This window comes from Bubalus bubalis, chromosome 12, assembly GCF_019923935.1.
Source record: "Bubalus bubalis isolate 160015118507 breed Murrah chromosome 12, NDDB_SH_1, whole genome shotgun sequence".
NCBI classification, from domain to species: Eukaryota; Metazoa; Chordata; class Mammalia; order Artiodactyla; family Bovidae; genus Bubalus; species Bubalus bubalis.
In genome coordinates this window covers 29,348,153-29,366,795 of record NC_059168.1, presented here as the reverse complement: position 1 = coordinate 29,366,795, position 18,643 = coordinate 29,348,153, and the positions used below count along the sequence as shown (strand labels likewise).

Genomic DNA, 18,643 nt, shown 5'->3' with positions numbered 1-18,643 from the left:
TTGAGAAAGAAGAATGGAACTGGAGGAATCAACCTACCTGATTCAGGCTCTACTACAAAGCCACAGTCATCAAGACAGTATGGTACTGGCACAAAGACAGAAATATAGATCAATGGAACAAAATAGAAAGCCCAGAGATAAATCCACACACATATGGACACCTTATCTTTGACAAAGGAGGCAAGAATATACAATGGATTAAAGACAATCTCTTTAACAAGTGGTGCTGGGAAATCTGGTCAACCACTTGTAAAAGAATGAAACTAGAACACTTTCTAACACCATACACAAAAATAAACTCAAAATGGATTAAAGATCTAGACGTAAGACCAGAAACTATAAAACTCCTAGAGGAGAACATAGGCAAAACACTCTATGACATACATCACAGCAGGATCCTCTATGACCCACCTCCCAGAATATTGGAAATAAAAGCAAAAATAAACAAATGGGACCTAATTAACCTTAAAAGCTTCTGCACATCAAAGGAAACTATTAGCAAGGTGAAAAGACAGCCTTCAGAATGGGAGAAGATAATAGCAAATGAAGCAACTGACAAACAACTAATCTCGAGAATATACAAGCAACTCCTACAGCTCAACTCCAGAAAAATAAACGACCCAATCAAAAAATGGGCCAAAGAACTAAATAGACATTTCTCCAAAGAAGACATACAGATGGCTAACAAACACATGAAAAGATGCTCAACATCACTCATTATCAGAGAAATGCAAATCAATACCACTATGAGGTACCATTTCACACCAGTCAGAATGGCTGCGATCCAAAAGTCTACAAGTAATAAATGCTGGAGAAGGTGTGGAGAAAAGGGAACCCTCTTACACTGTTGGTGGGAATGCAAACTAGTACAGCCACTATGGAGAACAGTGTGGAGATTCCTTAAAAAACTGGGAATAGAACTGCCTTATGATCCAGCAATCCCACTGCTGGACATACACACTGAGGAAACCAGAAGGGAAAGAGACACGTGTACCCCAATGTTCATCGCAGCACTGTTTATAATAGCCAGGACATGGAAGCAACCTAGATGTCCATCAGCAGGTGAATGGATAAGAAAGCTATGGTACATATACACAATGGAGAATTACTCAGCCATTAAAAAGAATACATTTGAATCAGTTCTAATGAGGTGGATAAAACTGGAACCTATTATACAGAGTGAAGTAAGCCAGAAAGAAAAACACCAATACAGTATACTAACACATATATATGGAATTCAGAAAGATGGTAACAGTAACCCTGTGTACGAGACAGCAAAAGAGACACTGATGTATAGAACAGTCTTATGGACTCTGTGGGAGAGGGAGAGGGTGGGAAGATTTGGGAGAATGGCATTGAAACATGTAAAATATCATGTATGAAACGAGTTGCCAGTCCAGGTTCAATGCACGATACTGGATGCTTGGGGCTGGTGCACTGGGACGACCCAGAGGGATGGTATGGGGAGGGAGGAGGGAGGAGGGTTCAGGATGGGGCACACATGTATACCTGTGGCGGATTCATTTTGATATTTGGCAAAACCAATACAATTATGTAAAGTTTAAAAATAAAATAAAATTAAAAATAAATAAATAAATAAATAAAAACATTGGCTTCTGGTAGAAGTATAAGTAGAAACTGACTGATTAGTTTTGATGAAAATGAGAATTCTGTGTAACTAGTAGTTAATTTTTTGGCATCCACATAGCAATCTATTTGCTCTCTTTAGGCAAGCTCACCATCTTTTTTTAATTTAAGAAAAAAATTTCCCCTTACAGATGTAATAACTGCTCTTATTGAAAATTTAAAAATAAAATAGAAGGAAAAAGTAAAAAAAAAAAAAAAAAGAAACGGCTGCAATGTTTAGGTCAATAAGCCTAAATACTTACATTTCTGTAACAACCCAAACAAAGCATAATTTAATCTCTATCAAACATTTTATCATTTACTATGATAAAAATTAGAACAAATTTCAGGATAGACTGAAAGCTCCTAAGTTTATCAAGAGAAACTGGTTCATTAAGATGTACTCTGGAATCATACCCAAGCCAGCTTCTAAATCTAAACCTTAACTGGTGTATTAACACCAGTTCTGGGACTTTTCTCCATCTCGCCTATGTTCACGCCACTGACTGAGAGAAATACTAAGGAGACAATCCTTTAGAGAAGTTAATTTTCAGGGGACTTCCCTGGGGCTTCAGTGGTTAGACTCAGGGCTTTCATTGAACCCAGGGCCTGGGTCAATCCCTGTCCAGGATCAAGGAGCTCATAAGTCAGATGGCATGGCCAAAACAAAAAAAAGTTAATTTTCTACTGGCAAAAACACTAATGAAAACTACTTTGACATGTGCATTGCCCCAAAATAAAATGTTGGTACTTTTCTGATAAACTCATTACAAAGGAAGACAAGCAAGGATAACAACAACAGGGAAATACAGGAAGGTCTTGGAAACAAAACCAGGACAGGAGTGTACCCAAAGGTAGGAACAAGGTCGGCTTAGCCAAAGAAATGACTGTAAAGGTGAAAATCAAAGATGAAGAGAACAGGGCTTCCCTGGCGGTTCAGTGATAAAAGAGTCCACCTGCCAATGCAGGAGATACACAGGCTCGATCCCTGATCTGGGAGGAGCCCACATGACAGGGAGCAACTAAGCCTGTGTGCCACAACTACTGAGCCTGTGCTCTAGAGCCCAGGGAGCAGAAACTACTGAAGACCTCTCGTTCTAGAGGCCATTCTCCACAATATGAGAAGCCATGCACCAAAATGAAGAGTAGGCCCCATTGCCACAACTAGAGAAAAGACGCCACCACAGCAACGAAGACCTAGCACAGCCAAAAGCAAAAAACTTGTATTTTAAAAAAAGGTTTAAAGTACATTAAAAAAAAAAAAGATGAAGAGAACAAAGCCAAGTGAGACGGGAAGTTTCTTGGGAAAATGTCTGAATCTAAAGGAATAGCACAAAGGCTGATGATTGTGCAGTATATGTGAGGTCCAGAGGATGTTCAAGTTCACATGAATGGACAAAAAACAAATGCAATTTGTGTTTTCAAACTGCAGACCTTTCTCCAACATAAAATTTAAAAATCTTAGAATTTTTGACAGGAAAAAAAAAAGTCAAAGTACATTGTATTTGTTTCAAGTTTTATATATTATTTCAGTTAATACTATTTATTACATAATAATTTCAGTTTTTATAGACACTGCATACAGTGTCTGTGTTGTTAAAAACAAGACAACAGGCCCCAAATGGAGCTGCTTATACTAAGTCCCAGGTCATCAAATCAAGGTTTACCTTAATTATAGTTTTGTCTCTCCCAGAAACGGAATTTTAAGCCAGTCAATTGGGAATCACCTGATCAGCACCAGTTAGATAATGTGCTTGATTGATAGGCCCCTACAATCTCCCTAAAGGAAAGAAACCTTACCATAACCAGCTAGCTGTTTTGTCAAAATTAACTTGTTTCTGCTCCCTTCTGCCTATGACAGTCTTTCATTTTGTCAGATAGAGGTCTTTTCTATCTCCTGCCCCGTTTCTGAATTGTTGAATAAAGCCAGTAAGATCTTTAAAATTTACTCAGTTGAATTTTGTTTCTTAACAGCGCATAGACGCACCCACGGGAGTGCACTGAGTCAAATGAAAACGTGTATCTTACTGTGAAAAGTGGAAGTGTTAGTTGCTCAGTTGTGTCCAACTCTTTGCAACCCCATGGACTGTAGCCCACCAGGCTCCTCTGTCCATGGGATTTCCCAAGCAAGAATACTGGAGTGGGTTGCCATTTCCTTCTCCAATCTTACTTTGAGTCAAAGTCAAAAAGTGTAAGAAACACTGGCAATGAGTACTAGCAGAGAAAGCAAAGACAGAGATAGGCAGAGCCTATCTATGAGGGGCCTTTCAAACCAGCTCATACTCTAATCCTAAAGGCAGTGAAAAACCCCTGAAGGGCTAATGACATTTATACTTTTACATATAAATATATTTACATATTAAGAAAGACAGCTGGCTGAAGCAGATAATGGATTAAAGAGTTAAGGCAAAAGACAGCAAAACATTAGGAGGCTGACAGTAGCTCAGATAAGAAAGGATTACAGCCTGGGCTAGGGAGCTGGCAGTGGGATGGAAAGGTGTCTGAGGTGAAGAATACATATGATGCGATACCAACAGGACCTGGTAACTGAGTGAATGCAAGAAGAGAGGAGCAAGAGGCAAGGCTGATTCCCAAGGCTTAGGCTACTGGGCAGATGACTGGGGCCATTTTACAGAGAGAACACCAAAGGAGAGTTTAGAGAGGAGAATTCACAGTAGACAGTGAAACATGGGCCTTTATGGGAAATCCTCAGTCAGAATTCGCATTCAGTGATAATCAGTGGTCTGACTAACAGTGGTCCACTTTAGTCAGACCATGACTTCCCCAGCTCATCAGCCGATCAGCCCATCATTCTGCACTATTTATCTGTCACCTGCCTGGTCTTATCCACTACAGGCAGATGGCAACTACACCACAGGCCCCCAACTTACCACCACAAGAAGACTTTCCTAGATCAGCGTGTGGCAAAGTTGAGGCTGCTAGGTAAATTGGCTGCAGGTGCACCAAAATTATTGGTAAACATCTTTCTCAAATCATTTACGTCTTATTTAATATAACTAAGAAATAACTGGAAATGGCTGGCAAAATGATTAAGAAAAAGACACTAAGATGTTCTAATCAAGTTAAATGAGTAAGTAATGCTAAAATCAAAATGAACTATAGGGAAGTTCTGGATAACATATGAGGTGCTTCTTTACACGTGTCCTCCTGACACTAACTCAGGCCCAAGACCTGCCGCTGGTCATAGATCTGCTCAGTCAGACTTTCCAAAATAGTTTAAGACCAGAAAAACCACCCTAAAGTCTAAATTAATTATAAAGTTAGTATTAGGGACTTCCCTGCTGGTCCAGTGGATACGAATCTACCTGCCAACACAGGGAACATGGGTTCAATCCCTTTCCTGGAAGATCCCACGTGCTGTGGAGCAACTAGGTCCGCGTGCCGTGACCACTGAGCCCACGCGCTACAAGCACTGACGCCTCCACACCTCGAGCCTGTGCTCAGCAGCAGGGGAAGCCACTCACGAGAAGCCCACTGCATGGCCATGAAGAGCAGCCCCCACTCGCAGCAACTAGAGAAAGCCCACGTGACAGAAACAAAGATCAGCCAAAAAGACAATTAAATAAATTAAGAAAAATAATAATAAAGTTAGTTTAGCATTCTTGTTCCAGTAAATATTTTGGTATACAGTAATAAAAAGACATGAGTTTCAACTAACAAAGATTTAAAAATTTATTCTATCCCCACCTTCCCATGACTAATTTAACATAATTTTCTCGTGTTTTTAATTCCAGGCTAGAAGTTTTATTAAGTACAATTAAACTTGATCTCACCCTTAAATATATTTATGAAATGGATTTAAAAATTCATGTAAGTGGAAAAAAGGTTGGCAAGATGCTGCTAATTAAAGTTTACAGTATTCACACAAATATGAGGTTGGAGTCAAAATATTACCAAATTAGTAAAGAAACCAAGAGCTGAAGTGCAGTGAATCACAGTAAACAAAATAATTCAATCACTGTGAGGAACAGCCTTCAACACAAGGGCATCTCTGTTATTCCTTCACTGCCAACAGTCACCCTATTAGTTTTTGTTTAATTTCTGCTGAACAGCAAAGTGACTCAGTCATACATACATATACTTTTCCTCATATTCTTTCCCATTATGGTTTATCACAAGACATTTTGACCTCTTTTCCTCCCTCATCACCCTTGCCCTCTCTTATTTTTCAGATCCTCTGGTCATGTCATCCCCTTTGCTAATCACAGCCACCTGTCCCCATTCCTTTATTTGCAAGTAATACTTTCTCTGACAACATACCTTGTTTCCCTTTATTACTACTGTCATTTTGACAAAATAGTAATTTTCTTTCCTATGCAGACTTTCTCTTCTGATTTCACTGATTAGTTATGAGTATCATTTTACACTGTGCTAGTCTCTGTAACAGAAAATATATGCTGGACTCTGCCCCTGGTTCCTGGTAGAGTTCCTAAAACCCTTGTAATTTCCTAGTGAGAAGAGCAATAGGAGCATCTCATATTCTAATAAGGTGACCTGAGGTGGGCTGCTCACCAGAAAGACCAAGCCATGATTAGGAGTTTGGAATGTTTAGCTCTAATCCCAACTCCTGTCATCCAAGGAAAGGAGAGCAGCTGGAAATGGAGTTAATAATTGATTGTGGCTACATGAGGAGGCCTCCCAAATCCCAATAGTGGGGGGAAGGGGTCAGAGAACTTTCAGGTGGGCAAACACATCTATACCAGAATGACATGTTCCCACCTCAAAGGACAAGCGCCTATGTTTAGGAACCTCCCAGACTTGTCATATCTCTTCATTTGGCTGTTCATCTGCATCCTTTATCAGTACATATAACCAAGTGTTTCCCTGAGTTCTGTGAGCTGCTCAAGCAAATTAACCCCCAAGGGAGGGGTGGTCACTGGGACCAGTTGGTCAGAAGCACAGGTGATACATGGGTTTTAGACTGGGTGGAAAGGTTGGAGGCTGTCTTGTGGGATTGAGCCCTTAACCTGTGGGATCTGATGCTATCTCTAGGGGATCGTGTCAGGATTGAGTCAAATTGTAGTTAATTGTAGTCAATCAGTGTCACAGAAGTTACTTGGTGTTGGGGGGGGCGGGGGGGAACCTCCACACATTTGGTGACCAGAGTGTCACTAATGAAGTTTCTGAGTGTTGCATCTTGACCTCTTTTATCTTGTAAACTGGTTTTAATTAAAGTTTTGCATAGGGATGCATATGTCACATTATAACAAAACTGGCTATATGAAAAAGTGTAACAATATATTGGTGGGATAAAAATGTACTAATTGTACACCTAATTAAAAAAATAGTACCAATTTTACAATAGTAAAAATAGTACCAACTGTCAGTTGCTGTAAGTTAACCTCTACTGTTTGATATTATAAATATTAAAAGTTAATTTTTATTATTTTAAAATATTTATAATGTATAAATTATATTTAGCTAACATCTACTATTATTTTAAAGTTCTAGGAAATTATTATGCATAAACTTAAAGGTTTGAGTATCTCTCTGGTATTCCCCCCACCCCACCTCTGGTGTTTTGTTTTTCTATTAGTAAATTCCTGAAACTATTTTTGGACTAGGCTCTGCATTTTTTTAAATAATAAAAGTAATAATGTAAAAATGTCAACTTCCAATCTAACTCTAGAAGAAAAACCTCTGTTAATTTTTTTTATCCCTCTAGACTTTTGCCCTCTTGTCTGCATTTGAATGGCAAATAATTATACCTTGACAAGTTATTTTTCCAGGAAGGCTTTACTGATTTATAGTTTTAGTCACAAGGTCTACAAGAAAATTTCTCTGCATCCTCACCAACATTGTTTGCTTTTTATTATGGTGATCAGGTAGTGTATTTTGGTGATTGAAAGAATAGAAATGCAGAGATAATATGAATATTGACTCAAGAATGTGAAAGCTTTTATCATTGAAGATAAGACTGAAGATAGTCAAGGTAGTGATCTAAGCAGCAATGGGAAGACAAGAAAGAAGACATTTAAATTATCCTCTAATAAAAGATAAGATGAGAAAATTGCTATAGAAATTGATGTGTGAGAGGAAGGAAAAAATAAGGGGTTATGACTGTAAAGGAAAACTCAGTTTTCCCCGTTTTCCTTCCCATCTGTGAGTCTTCCTCCTCTGTCTCCTTTACACACACCAGTTCATTTCTGGTCACCAACTGTGTGGAGGTTCCCGCCGTACCAAGTGATTTTCTCTGACACTAAGTGGGTAAGTCAACTATATTTCCATAAAGAAACAGAGAAAAAATACATTAAAAAATTTTTTTCTTAATGATAGGAACAATTGTACAGTTTTGATAGGAACTATATAAATACTACAATAAATAATGCATTTCACCTCACAAAAGACAAAGTCTGCTTCTTGAGATGGACTTCAAAAGGCTGCAGCTCGTGAGTTACTGTGAAATGGTGAGGCATCTAAACTGGAGCGCAAAGTTGTAACACCAGACACGAATAAGTGTGGCTCACGACACATATGGGGAACTGAGGTCACAGACGTCTGAGGGGTGCAAGTGTGTGTGAGTGTACGTTCTACGTATTCCTACACTGCTCAGTTCAGCTGGGTGCAATTTTTTGCATTCACCTAGTGTTTCCCATAGACAAAAATGTATATAAGCAACATAAAATTCACATTATGCTCCATTATTCCCTAATACATGAACTACATTAGAACCATTCTTCACTGTCAAAGCACGTGTTAAACAGAACTAACCTTCTATAATTTTGTTTAAAGAATGAAACAACATACACCAAAATATTAATAATTTTTACCTCTGGATGGTAGAATAATTACCACAGAGTTTACCTTGCTTTGAAAAACTGATAAAAACCAAATTTAAAGAAAATATCTCCAAAACACAAAAACCAGCCAGATCTTAAACTATAGCTTTATATAAGCCTAAGGTTTAAAAAGTGCTACATTAGTAAACCAGATTCCTTTTCAGAAATGCCAAATAAATTGCTTTCATATTCTTATCTCCCATTTAGAAGGAAGCTAAGCAATCAGGTTAAAAGGAGGGATTATTATTAAACTAACTTAATATGCCTCCTGAGAAATCTGTATGCAGGTCAAGAAACAACAGTTAGAACTGGACATGGAACAATAGACTGGTTCCAAACTGGGAAAGGATTATGTCAAGGCTGTGTATTGTCACCCTGTTTATTTAACTTATACGCAGAGTACCTCATGAGGAATGCTGAGCTGGATGAACCATAAGCTGGAATCAAGATTTCTGGGAGAAATATCAATAACCTCAGATACACAGATGACACCACCTTTGTGCCAGAAAGTGAGGAGGGACTAAAGAGCCTCCTGATGAAGGTGAAAGAGGAGAGTGAAAAAGCTGGCTTAAAACTCAACATTCAGAAAACTAAGATCATGGAATCTGGTCCCATCACTTCATCGCAAATAGATGGGGAAAAAATGGAAACAGTGAGACTTTATTTTCTTGGGCTCCAAAATCACTGCAGATGGTGACTGCAGCCACGAAATTAAAGACGCTTGCTCCTTGGAAGAAAAGCCATGACCAACCTAGACAGCATATTAAAAAGCAGAGACATTACTTTGCCAACAAAGGTCCATCTAGTCAAAGTTATGGTTTGTCCAATAGTCATGTATGGATGTGAGAGTTGGACTATAAAGAAAGCTGAGCATGAAGAACTGATGCTTTTGAGCTGTGGTGTTGGAGAAGAGTCTTGAGAGTTCCGTGGACAGCAAAGAGATCAGTCCTGAATATTCACTGGAAGGACTGATGCTGAAGCTGAAATTCCAATACTTTGGCCACCTGATGCGAAGAACTGATGCTGGGAAAGATTGAAGGCGGGAGAAGGGGATGACAGAGGATGAGATGGTTGGGTGGCATCACTGACTCAATGGACATGAGTTTGAGTAAACTCTGGGAGTTGGTGATGGACAGGGAGGCCTGGCGTGCTGCAGTCCATGGGGTCGCCATGAGTCGGACACAAATGAGCAACTGAACTGAACTATGTCATTTAGGGTTAAAAAGCAATGGAGATAAGCAGAAGGTGCTATGGAAATCAGAAAAATGAGGAGGGCAGAGGAGGCTTCATAGAAAGAGTGAGGCTTGAGCTCAATCTTAAATATTAGTGGCGTCCATCACATAGACAAGGTAGTAAAGTGCAATAAAGACAAAGTAAAAACGTGCAGAAAAGCATGTGTCACCAGAGCAGTCTGGAGAAACAATCCAGTGAGCAGAGCTGTGATGTCAGGGAGAATGAGGGAGCCTGACTGAGAAACAGCAGCCAGGCCAGGCGCAGGCATGGGGCTGCTTCTGGAAGGCTACAGGGAGCAAAGTAACGTGTTCAGAACCAAAAGGGAAGAAATGACACGATCAGACAGGCTAAGAAAAGATTACTATGGGTTCACTGAGGAGGATGTACAGACCAGGGGAAAGAAAATAGCACATGTAAGGTTTTTAATTTGGACATGGACGGGGGAAGGGTTACATACCTCAGTATGATAGCTGTTACAATAAAGTTCATCAACAAAGTAATCTTGATACTTACAGTTGTTTTAAGCACTGTCAGAAATTTGCTCCAAATGCAGAATACCAGTTTTAGGTTGTGCCTCAGCTTTTTAAAAAAATTTTATTCAAGTTTAGTTGATTTAGAGTATTGTGCTAATTTCTGTTGTACAACCAAATGGCTCAGTTATACATATTTTTTCACATCCCTTTGCATTCTGGTTTACCACAAGATACTGAATATACTTCCCTGTACTGTACAGTAGGATCTTGTTTTTTATCTGTTCCATATATACTTTGCATCTGCTATCCCCAAACGCCCGATCCTTCCCTCCCCCTCCCCCTCCTGGCAACCCCAGGCCTGTTGTCTATGAGCCTGCTTCTGTTTCCCAGCTATGATCATTTGTGTCGTACTTTAGATTCCATATATAAATGATATCATAAGGTATTTGTCTTTCTCTTCTGACTTTATTTAGTATGATAATCTCTGGATCCATCCATGTTGTAAATGTGTACCTCAACTTTTTAATTTTAAAAGATACGAGGAATAACGGAGGCCAAGTATACTTTTAAAATAGCCTTTTCTTTTTTAAAGAGGAGGAAGATAATTTAGAGTAGAGCTTTCATCACTCAATGCAAATCTACTTTCTAAACTGTTGCTGCCCTCTGCTGTCTCTGAGTTTATTTTCATTTTCTCCAGGAATAACATTAAAATAACATTAAACCTAGAGTTAGTCAAAACTAAAACATCACACGATGGCAGAACATACTCAATTTCTAGTAATATACAAATATATCTTTTTAAAACTTTTAATGATTTTACTTTTAAAGAGCATATTTGATTTTTCCTCATAAATCAGCCTGTTTTTGCTTTCTCCATGAAATCAGTAGGCTAACAAGCTATCTCTGCAAAATGCCATTCTACTGTGTTTTTTAAAAAACTCAAGAGAGGCACATGAAAGGATGCTCAGCACTGCTAATCATCAGAAAAATGCAAATCAAAACCACAATGAGACATCACCTCACACCTGTCAGAATGGCTATCATCAAAAAGACCACAAATAAGAAATTGTTGGCGAGGCTGTAGAGAAAAGGGAATCCTTGTACTGTGGGAATGTAAACTGGTATAGCCACTGTGAAAAATACTTTGATCAGAGAACTAAACCCACATGCCACTGAGCATCAAAAGATCCTCTTGACACAGCAAAGATCCCGTACGCTGCAACCAAGACCTGATGCAGCCAAATAAACATATTTAACAACAACAAAACAGAAGTCAGAGAAAGCCAACTACTGTATGTTATTACTCATATGTAGAATCCAAAAAATAGAACGAATATAACAAAAAAGAAACAGACTCAGATACAGAGAACACTGTTCTCTATATGCTGTTGTTCAGTCGCTCAACCAGCAGGGAGAATGAGGAGAGGCAATTGAAGGATAGGAAATTAAGAGGCACAAACTACAATAGGTAAAATAAGTAAGCTATAAGGATAATTTGTACAGCAGAGGAATATAGCCAATATTCTACAATAAACTTAAATGGAGTATAGTCTATAAAAATATTGAATCACTATGCTGTACATCTGAAACTAACACAATATTGTAAATCAACTATACTTCAATTAAAATAAACTCCAGACAGGTCAGTTAGTCTCTCAGTGACTAGGATACGCCTAAATTCTCCAACATTCCATATTATAGAAAGAGAAAAGCGTAGCTCTTAGCCATCACAAAACTTGGAACCGTCTTCCTCCTCTAATACTTTCTATGCTGGGTGATTTCAAATATTTTAACTGGACATCAGTTAACAAACTGACAATATGAAGCATTAAATTTTCATTATGTTATGATCTCATAACCAACTTGTTGAAAACCCTCAAGTACATTTTATTGTTGTTGTTCAGTTGCATTAAGCTACACATATGCAGGAAGGTTGTTAAAGAGTGCCACTTTCAAGTCAAATTTCTAACTTCTGTGCACATACCAAGGAATGAGAAAGAGTCCCCAAATAATGTGCAAATCAGTATTTCTTACATTTTTTTTGGGGGGGGGCTACATATGCTTTTGAATATCTGATGAAAATTACAGATACTCCCTCCCCCTCAAAATACATATACACAAAGTTTTGCATGAAATATCAGGATACTTTCAAGAATGCATTCAAGAATCCCAGCTTTAAAGTTTCAGGTACTGAGTGAAAAGAGGGTCAAAAATAGAACTGGGTTCAGGGGTGGTTACACTTAAGGGGAAGGCAAAAAAATAGAAGGATTCAGCAATTTCAGTTCTAGGTATATATTTAAAGAAAACTAAATCATTATATTTAAGAAATATCTGCACTCCCGCGTGCACTGCAGCATTATTTACAGCAGCCAAGACATGGCCACTCTAGTACTCTTGCCTGGAAAGTCCCATGGATGGAGGAGCCTGCAGTCCATGGGGTCATGAAGAGTCGGACACGACTGAGCGACTTCACTTTCACTTTTCCCTTTCATGCACTGGAGAAGAAAATGGCAACCCACTCCAGTGTTCTTGCCTGGAGAATCCCAGGGACAGGGGAGCCTGATGGGCTGCCGTCTATGGGGTCGCACAGAGTCAGACACGACTGAAGCGACTTAGCAGCAGCAGCAGCAGTCCAAGGAGATTCAAGGTGATTCATTCAGCTTAGTAGCATTGTGATTGATGATTTGTACCTGGTCTTAGTGAGGCCCCAAGAGGGCTCTGCTGTGGAATCAGAACAGGAAACCTTCCACAAGACCAGCAAAATATTAAAAAGTCCAACAAAACTGTTTAAAGCTCCCTGGTTCCAGGGTGTTCTCCTTACATTAGTGGTCCCTGATCTGAGAAGGTGCACCTCATCAAGGACCTTTCCATAGGTACCAGAACCTAAGCTCCCTGGCCCCACTGCTCTGACAGCTTCTGGCTCTGACACATTATCCTTACTCTAGTGTGGCTGCCAGACTGCATCCTTTCCCTGTAAGAAACCAAACATTCATAAGCACTGTCATTTTTGGTCTTGTTGATCATCTTCATCAATCAAATCCTGATTAGCCACCCCTGTTAGTGTAAGAGACCTATTAATAAACCTCGTAATCCTAATATTCATTTCTAAAAAACAAAAATTCTAAACTGTCTCACAACTTCTGGCTTCTGCAATGTAGCCAGAGGGCAATACCAACCTATTACTAGGAAAACTTAAAGATGAGTTACCAGAACCAACTTTAAAAAGGACAGCACATTTGCTAAGTATATCTGGAGTGAAGGAAAACAAAAACAAAATAATTTTTTACCTTCATATTTTTCCAAAGCCTGAATAACATTAGGGAGTTGATTTATACCCTGATAGAGTCGGTAACAATCTTGTAAATTTGCCGCTTGTCTTTGAAATTTCTTGGCAAGTCGGTTAAGATCTGGAAATCGACGAAGTAAATCTTCTTGTAAATTCTGCCTCAATTCTGCATCTTCTACAAACGCTTCTACCAAATTTAATCTAAAATAAATATTATAATTAATCTTTTAATATTTTGGTTTAGTTGTATATTACTTAATCTTTAACATTTTATTTAATTCTAATAAATTACATTTGAATTCATCTTTAATATTTTAATCTTAAGGATTAATCTTTAATATGAAATTAAAATTTGTCAACTAGGTGTGTGTCTCAACTCAAAAACTCTATGTAAGAAGTCTGAATTTATTTTGAAATGTTAGCTTTTTGTAGACGATGGAAAAGTTCCATGACACTGTGATATAAGCAGTATCTAATCAGTTAATATCCAAATCTCATTATTGGGACTCCATTGATATTGACACATTACTGCACATGTAAACAATGATCTTTAATGAAACAGAATTACAATTCAAGAATGCTGCCAATTTATCAGAAAATCTTATAAATTCAAAATGCAGTCTAAAGTTACCATATGACAGTACAAAGCCAAGATTTTCTAATTAAAAACTGAACTAAGTTTACTGCTTCCCAAAATCAATAAATTAAATCTTAGTTTCCAGAACTATAAAACATGCAGCTAATATTGCTTTTATAATTAATTGGAGTTTGTGGCTTTCCATTTTTTTCCCTGTAATCCACAGCCAGAAATATACTTTTACACCATGACCCAGAACACCCATGCACAGATGCTGTAGTGGGCAAAACATGCTACCTCAAAACATGCTATGCTAGTGTCTGTAAGGACTACTTTGGTCCATAAGGACTATTTTAAGTTAAGAACAACTGAGAAGAAGCAAAAACAAAGAAAGCTCTTTGCCTGTCCTTATATGCCCAAAAGCAGGACATGGATTTACACAGGTGCCCCTCCCCGACACTTCTTCTTTCCCAGGAAGGACAACAATTAAACTCAAATTTAGACCCTTGTCACCGTGGCGATGGCACCAGAGGAACCTACGTAACCCTACCAACTATCTTTTATTGACCATTAGCTTCCCATACATTTACCTTCCCAGTTTGTAGCCCTAGAAACTCAAAGTCCTTTTCCTTTGTCTTGTCACTTCTTTGAAAATTTATTGTTCCTTTGCTAAGGTGCTATATAAGCCCAAGTTCTAGCTAACCCTAGAGTTACTCATCCTTGAGTGCTCCCAAGTGTAAGCATAAACTTCTGTTTGTTTTCTTATTAATCTGTCTTTTGTCAGTCTAATTCATAGGGTCACAGCCGAAGAATTAGGAGAGTAGGAAATTAGGAAAGAGAATAATTATTTAGGAAGAATTAGGAAAAAGGAATCTTCCTCCCTGACAACATATAATTAAAATAGGTTTCACAAGACAAAACCTACTCTTACTAGATGTGGTGCACTCTTTTATTTTGTATTTAACTTTTCAAAAATGCTGTTTATCACCTGCTACACTAATTTCACAACCTACCAGTGGGTCACAATATACAGTCTGAAAAACTATATTGTAGATAGTATTGAAGTATTAATAACAGCTGAAAGGTAAACTTCAAAAGGTAGGCCGTGGGCACAGCCAATGATCCTAGGTTTAGAACATTATCAGATGAATAACCATTTTCCGTTAATCCTCAAATTACACACAAACAGGAAAAGGAATCAAATGAGTTTTCTAAATTTCTTTTTTCTGATCTCTCCATCAACATTTACAATTTCTGCATCATCATGTTCATCTACCATGTCATATAAAGGAAAAAATACACTGCTTCTGGAGTAGCCATATAATGACAACAGATATTAAAGCAAGACTTCACAACCTTGGTGATGTTGACATTTAAGCTGGATAACCCCTCTGTACTCGATGGACGTGGGTTTGAGTGAACTCCAGGAGTTGGTGATGGACAGGGAGGCCTGGCATGCTGCTATTCATGGGGTCGCAAAAAGTCGGACACAACTGAGCGACTGAACTGAACTGAACTGAACCCCTCTGTTGTGAGGTGTTGTTATTCTGTGCAGTTTAACAGCATCCCTGAATTTTACCCACTACCCTCTTCCCAGATTAGCAATTCAAAGACGTCTCCAGACACTGCTAAATGTCCCAGAGGAGGCAGGGCGGGGGAGGGGGATAGCCCCTAGCTAAGAGTCACAGGATTAAAAGATCTTGAAGTAAAAAAATAAAAAATCAGCTTTTAAAAGATGAAAATAAAGAGAAAAACAACAAACTCTATAGAATGTCAAGACAGTTGCAAGGGAGTTGGTAGTAGATATATTCACTGTAGCAAATGCCAAATTAGTGGGAACATGATTGCTACCAAACTTGTATTGTGAACAAGTCACAGCCTGTATGTACAAAAAGAATAATTCGGGCACTTACTGCTCCAGAAAAGATTTCTCTGGCTTGTTTATACTCTAGATTTTAACAAATAAAACTGAGTTAAGGGATGCAACCAGATCACACAGCCCAATAAGGCAAACTTGGGCCTTCGCAGCTAGTTCTCTGGCTCTAGCTGGGCTTCTCTGAGTTTAGTCCAAGATCACACACATCAAAATCACTTGGAGGTGGGCCCAAGGTGGGACTCACCTGTGACACTGCAATGAATGAGTTTCTCGGGTGGTTCTTCTGCAGGCAACTGTTTGAAAAAAAAGTCTGAGTCCTAAAAGTCACAAGAAATTTCTGAGTTGTCATGATAAAGCAGGAAGAGAAGTTTAAGGGGGTCAGGAAAAGGATGAAAGTAACCTGATGCTGGATGACCTACCCCATGTTTCTTTTTTTCTTCTCTTTCTAAACCTCGTGTATCCTTAGGCTACTCTCCGTAAATGGTAAGAATACTCTTGGAGAGAAGATATTTCCTTTCTTTTTTTTTTTTTATTTAACTTTTTTTGCCACACCACACAGCATGTGGGATCTTACTTCCCCAACCAGGGGTCCCCAGTCCACACCCCCTGAAGTGGAAGCATGGAGTTTTAACCCCTAGATTACCACGGAAGTCCTATATAGAGAAGATATTTCTGATCAAGACTCTCCCTATGATTCTTTCCTGTTCTATGAAATATCTTATCACTGTTTCCTCTAAACCTGATCACAGAATCTTCAGTAACCAACACTGCTCAAGAGCATAAAACCCCATAGACTAGAGAGCCCAGAAATAAACCCACACACCTGCGGTCAATTAATCTTCAACAAAGAAGCAAGAATATACAATGGGAAAAAGAAAGTCTCCTAAGCAAGTGGTGCTGGGCAAGTTGGACAGCTGCATGTAAATCAATGAAATTAGAACACACGGTCACACCACACACAAAAATAAACTCAAAATAGCTTAAAGACTCAAATATATGACATGAACCATTAAACTCCTACAGGAGACTGTAAGCAATAACATTCTCTGACATAAATCCTACCAATGTTTTCTTAGGTCAGTCTCCCAAGGCAGCAAAAATAAAAATTAACAAATGGGACCTAATCAATCCTATAAACTTTTGTGTGGCAAAGGAAACCATAAACAAAATGAAAAGACAACCACAGACTGGGTGAAAACTTTGCAAACACTGTGACCAGGTGCTTAATTTTCAAGATTTACAAACAGCTCATATACAACTAAATAACAAAAAACCAAACAACCCAATCGAAAAATGAGCAGAAGACCTAAGTGGACATTTCTCCAAAGAAGACATATAGACAGATGGCCAACAGGGATATGAAAAGATGCTCAACATCACCAATTATTAGAGAAATGCAAATCAAAACTACAGTGAGGTACTACCTGACACACTGGTCAGAATGTCCATCACTAAAAAGTCTACAAACAAATGCTGGAGAGAAAAGGGAACCCTTCTACACCGTTGGTGGGGATACAAGTTGGTACAGCCACTTGGAAAACAGTATGGAGGTTCCCCAGAAAACAAAAAATAGAATTACCATATGATTCAGCAATCCCATTCCTGGGCATATACCCAGACAGAACTAAATAATTCAAAAAGACCCACGCACCCTTGTGTTCACAGCAGCACTATTCTCAATAGCCAAGACATGGACCTAAAGGTCCATCCACAGATGAATGGATAAAGATGTGGTGTGTACATACGTGTACACACACACACACACACACACACACACACACACACAATGGAATACTACTCAGGCATTAAAAAAGAACAAAATAATGCCATTTGCAGCAACATGGATGCAACTAGAAATTAACATACTAAGTTAGTCAGAAAGAGAAAGACAAATACCATATGATATCACTTATATGTAGAGTCTAAAATATTACACAAACGAACCTATCTACCAAACATAAACAGACCCACGGACATAGAGAACTGACTTGTGGTGGCCAAGGGGAAGAGGTGTTAGCAGATGTAAGCTACTACATATAAAACAACGTCCTATTGTATAGCAAAGAGAACTGTATTCACTGTCTGATAATAAACCATCATGGAAAAGAATATAAAGAAATATAAAACTGAACCACCTTGCTGTACAGTAGAAATGAACACATCATAAATCAACTGTACTGCAATTAAAAAAAAAAAAGGAGCATAAAGTTCCAGTAAGAGCATTAAGAAGTAAAACAGCAAGAGAATGAAAAAGCTTCTAAAACACATAGCACAAGGCAAGATACACAGTCCCCTCAGTCTTTGGTCTGGGTCTCATTAAAAGTCTAATAAATTGCTAGTTTCACAAGTCTATTCAATAAGCCATTTCAGAAATAATTATAGTATTAGTTTATGTTCTGGCTAACAGGTTTTTTTTTAAAAGACTGCTCTACTGTTTCCATGACAATGCCATTTTCAAATCACAATTTCAGAAGTACCGAAGTTCCTGTTGGCAAAACAAGGTATACTTGTCAATCCTACTCAAAATTACTTAGCTGTCACAATCTGATACATTAATTTTCAAACTGACTAGAATATAAGATCATTTTGGGGGTCAGTTCATCTCTAAAATTTCAAAAGAATTATAAAATTAGTCATGAAATTTTTGACATTTTAAATTCACCATTCTTTCCATTCTTTAAAACCACCATTTCTGATCTCACTGTAAGAATAATTGGCTGGAATTTCACAACAGTATATTTATATGGCTGAGAATAAATTTGGTACCTAAAG

At 38.3% G+C, this 18,643-nt stretch overlaps 1 protein-coding gene across 1 annotated transcript in view; it reads right to left on the bottom strand.

Annotated features, from left to right (window-relative positions):
* MSH2 (mutS homolog 2) overlaps nucleotides 1-18,643 on the bottom strand; it is a 90,244-nt gene that overhangs the window by 42,758 nt on the left and 28,843 nt on the right. The window contains exon 7 of the mRNA XM_006048042.4: nucleotides 13,420-13,619. Coding sequence (XP_006048104.1) covers nucleotides 13,420-13,619 — 200 coding nt within the window. The remainder of the gene's footprint in view (nucleotides 1-13,419; nucleotides 13,620-18,643) is intronic.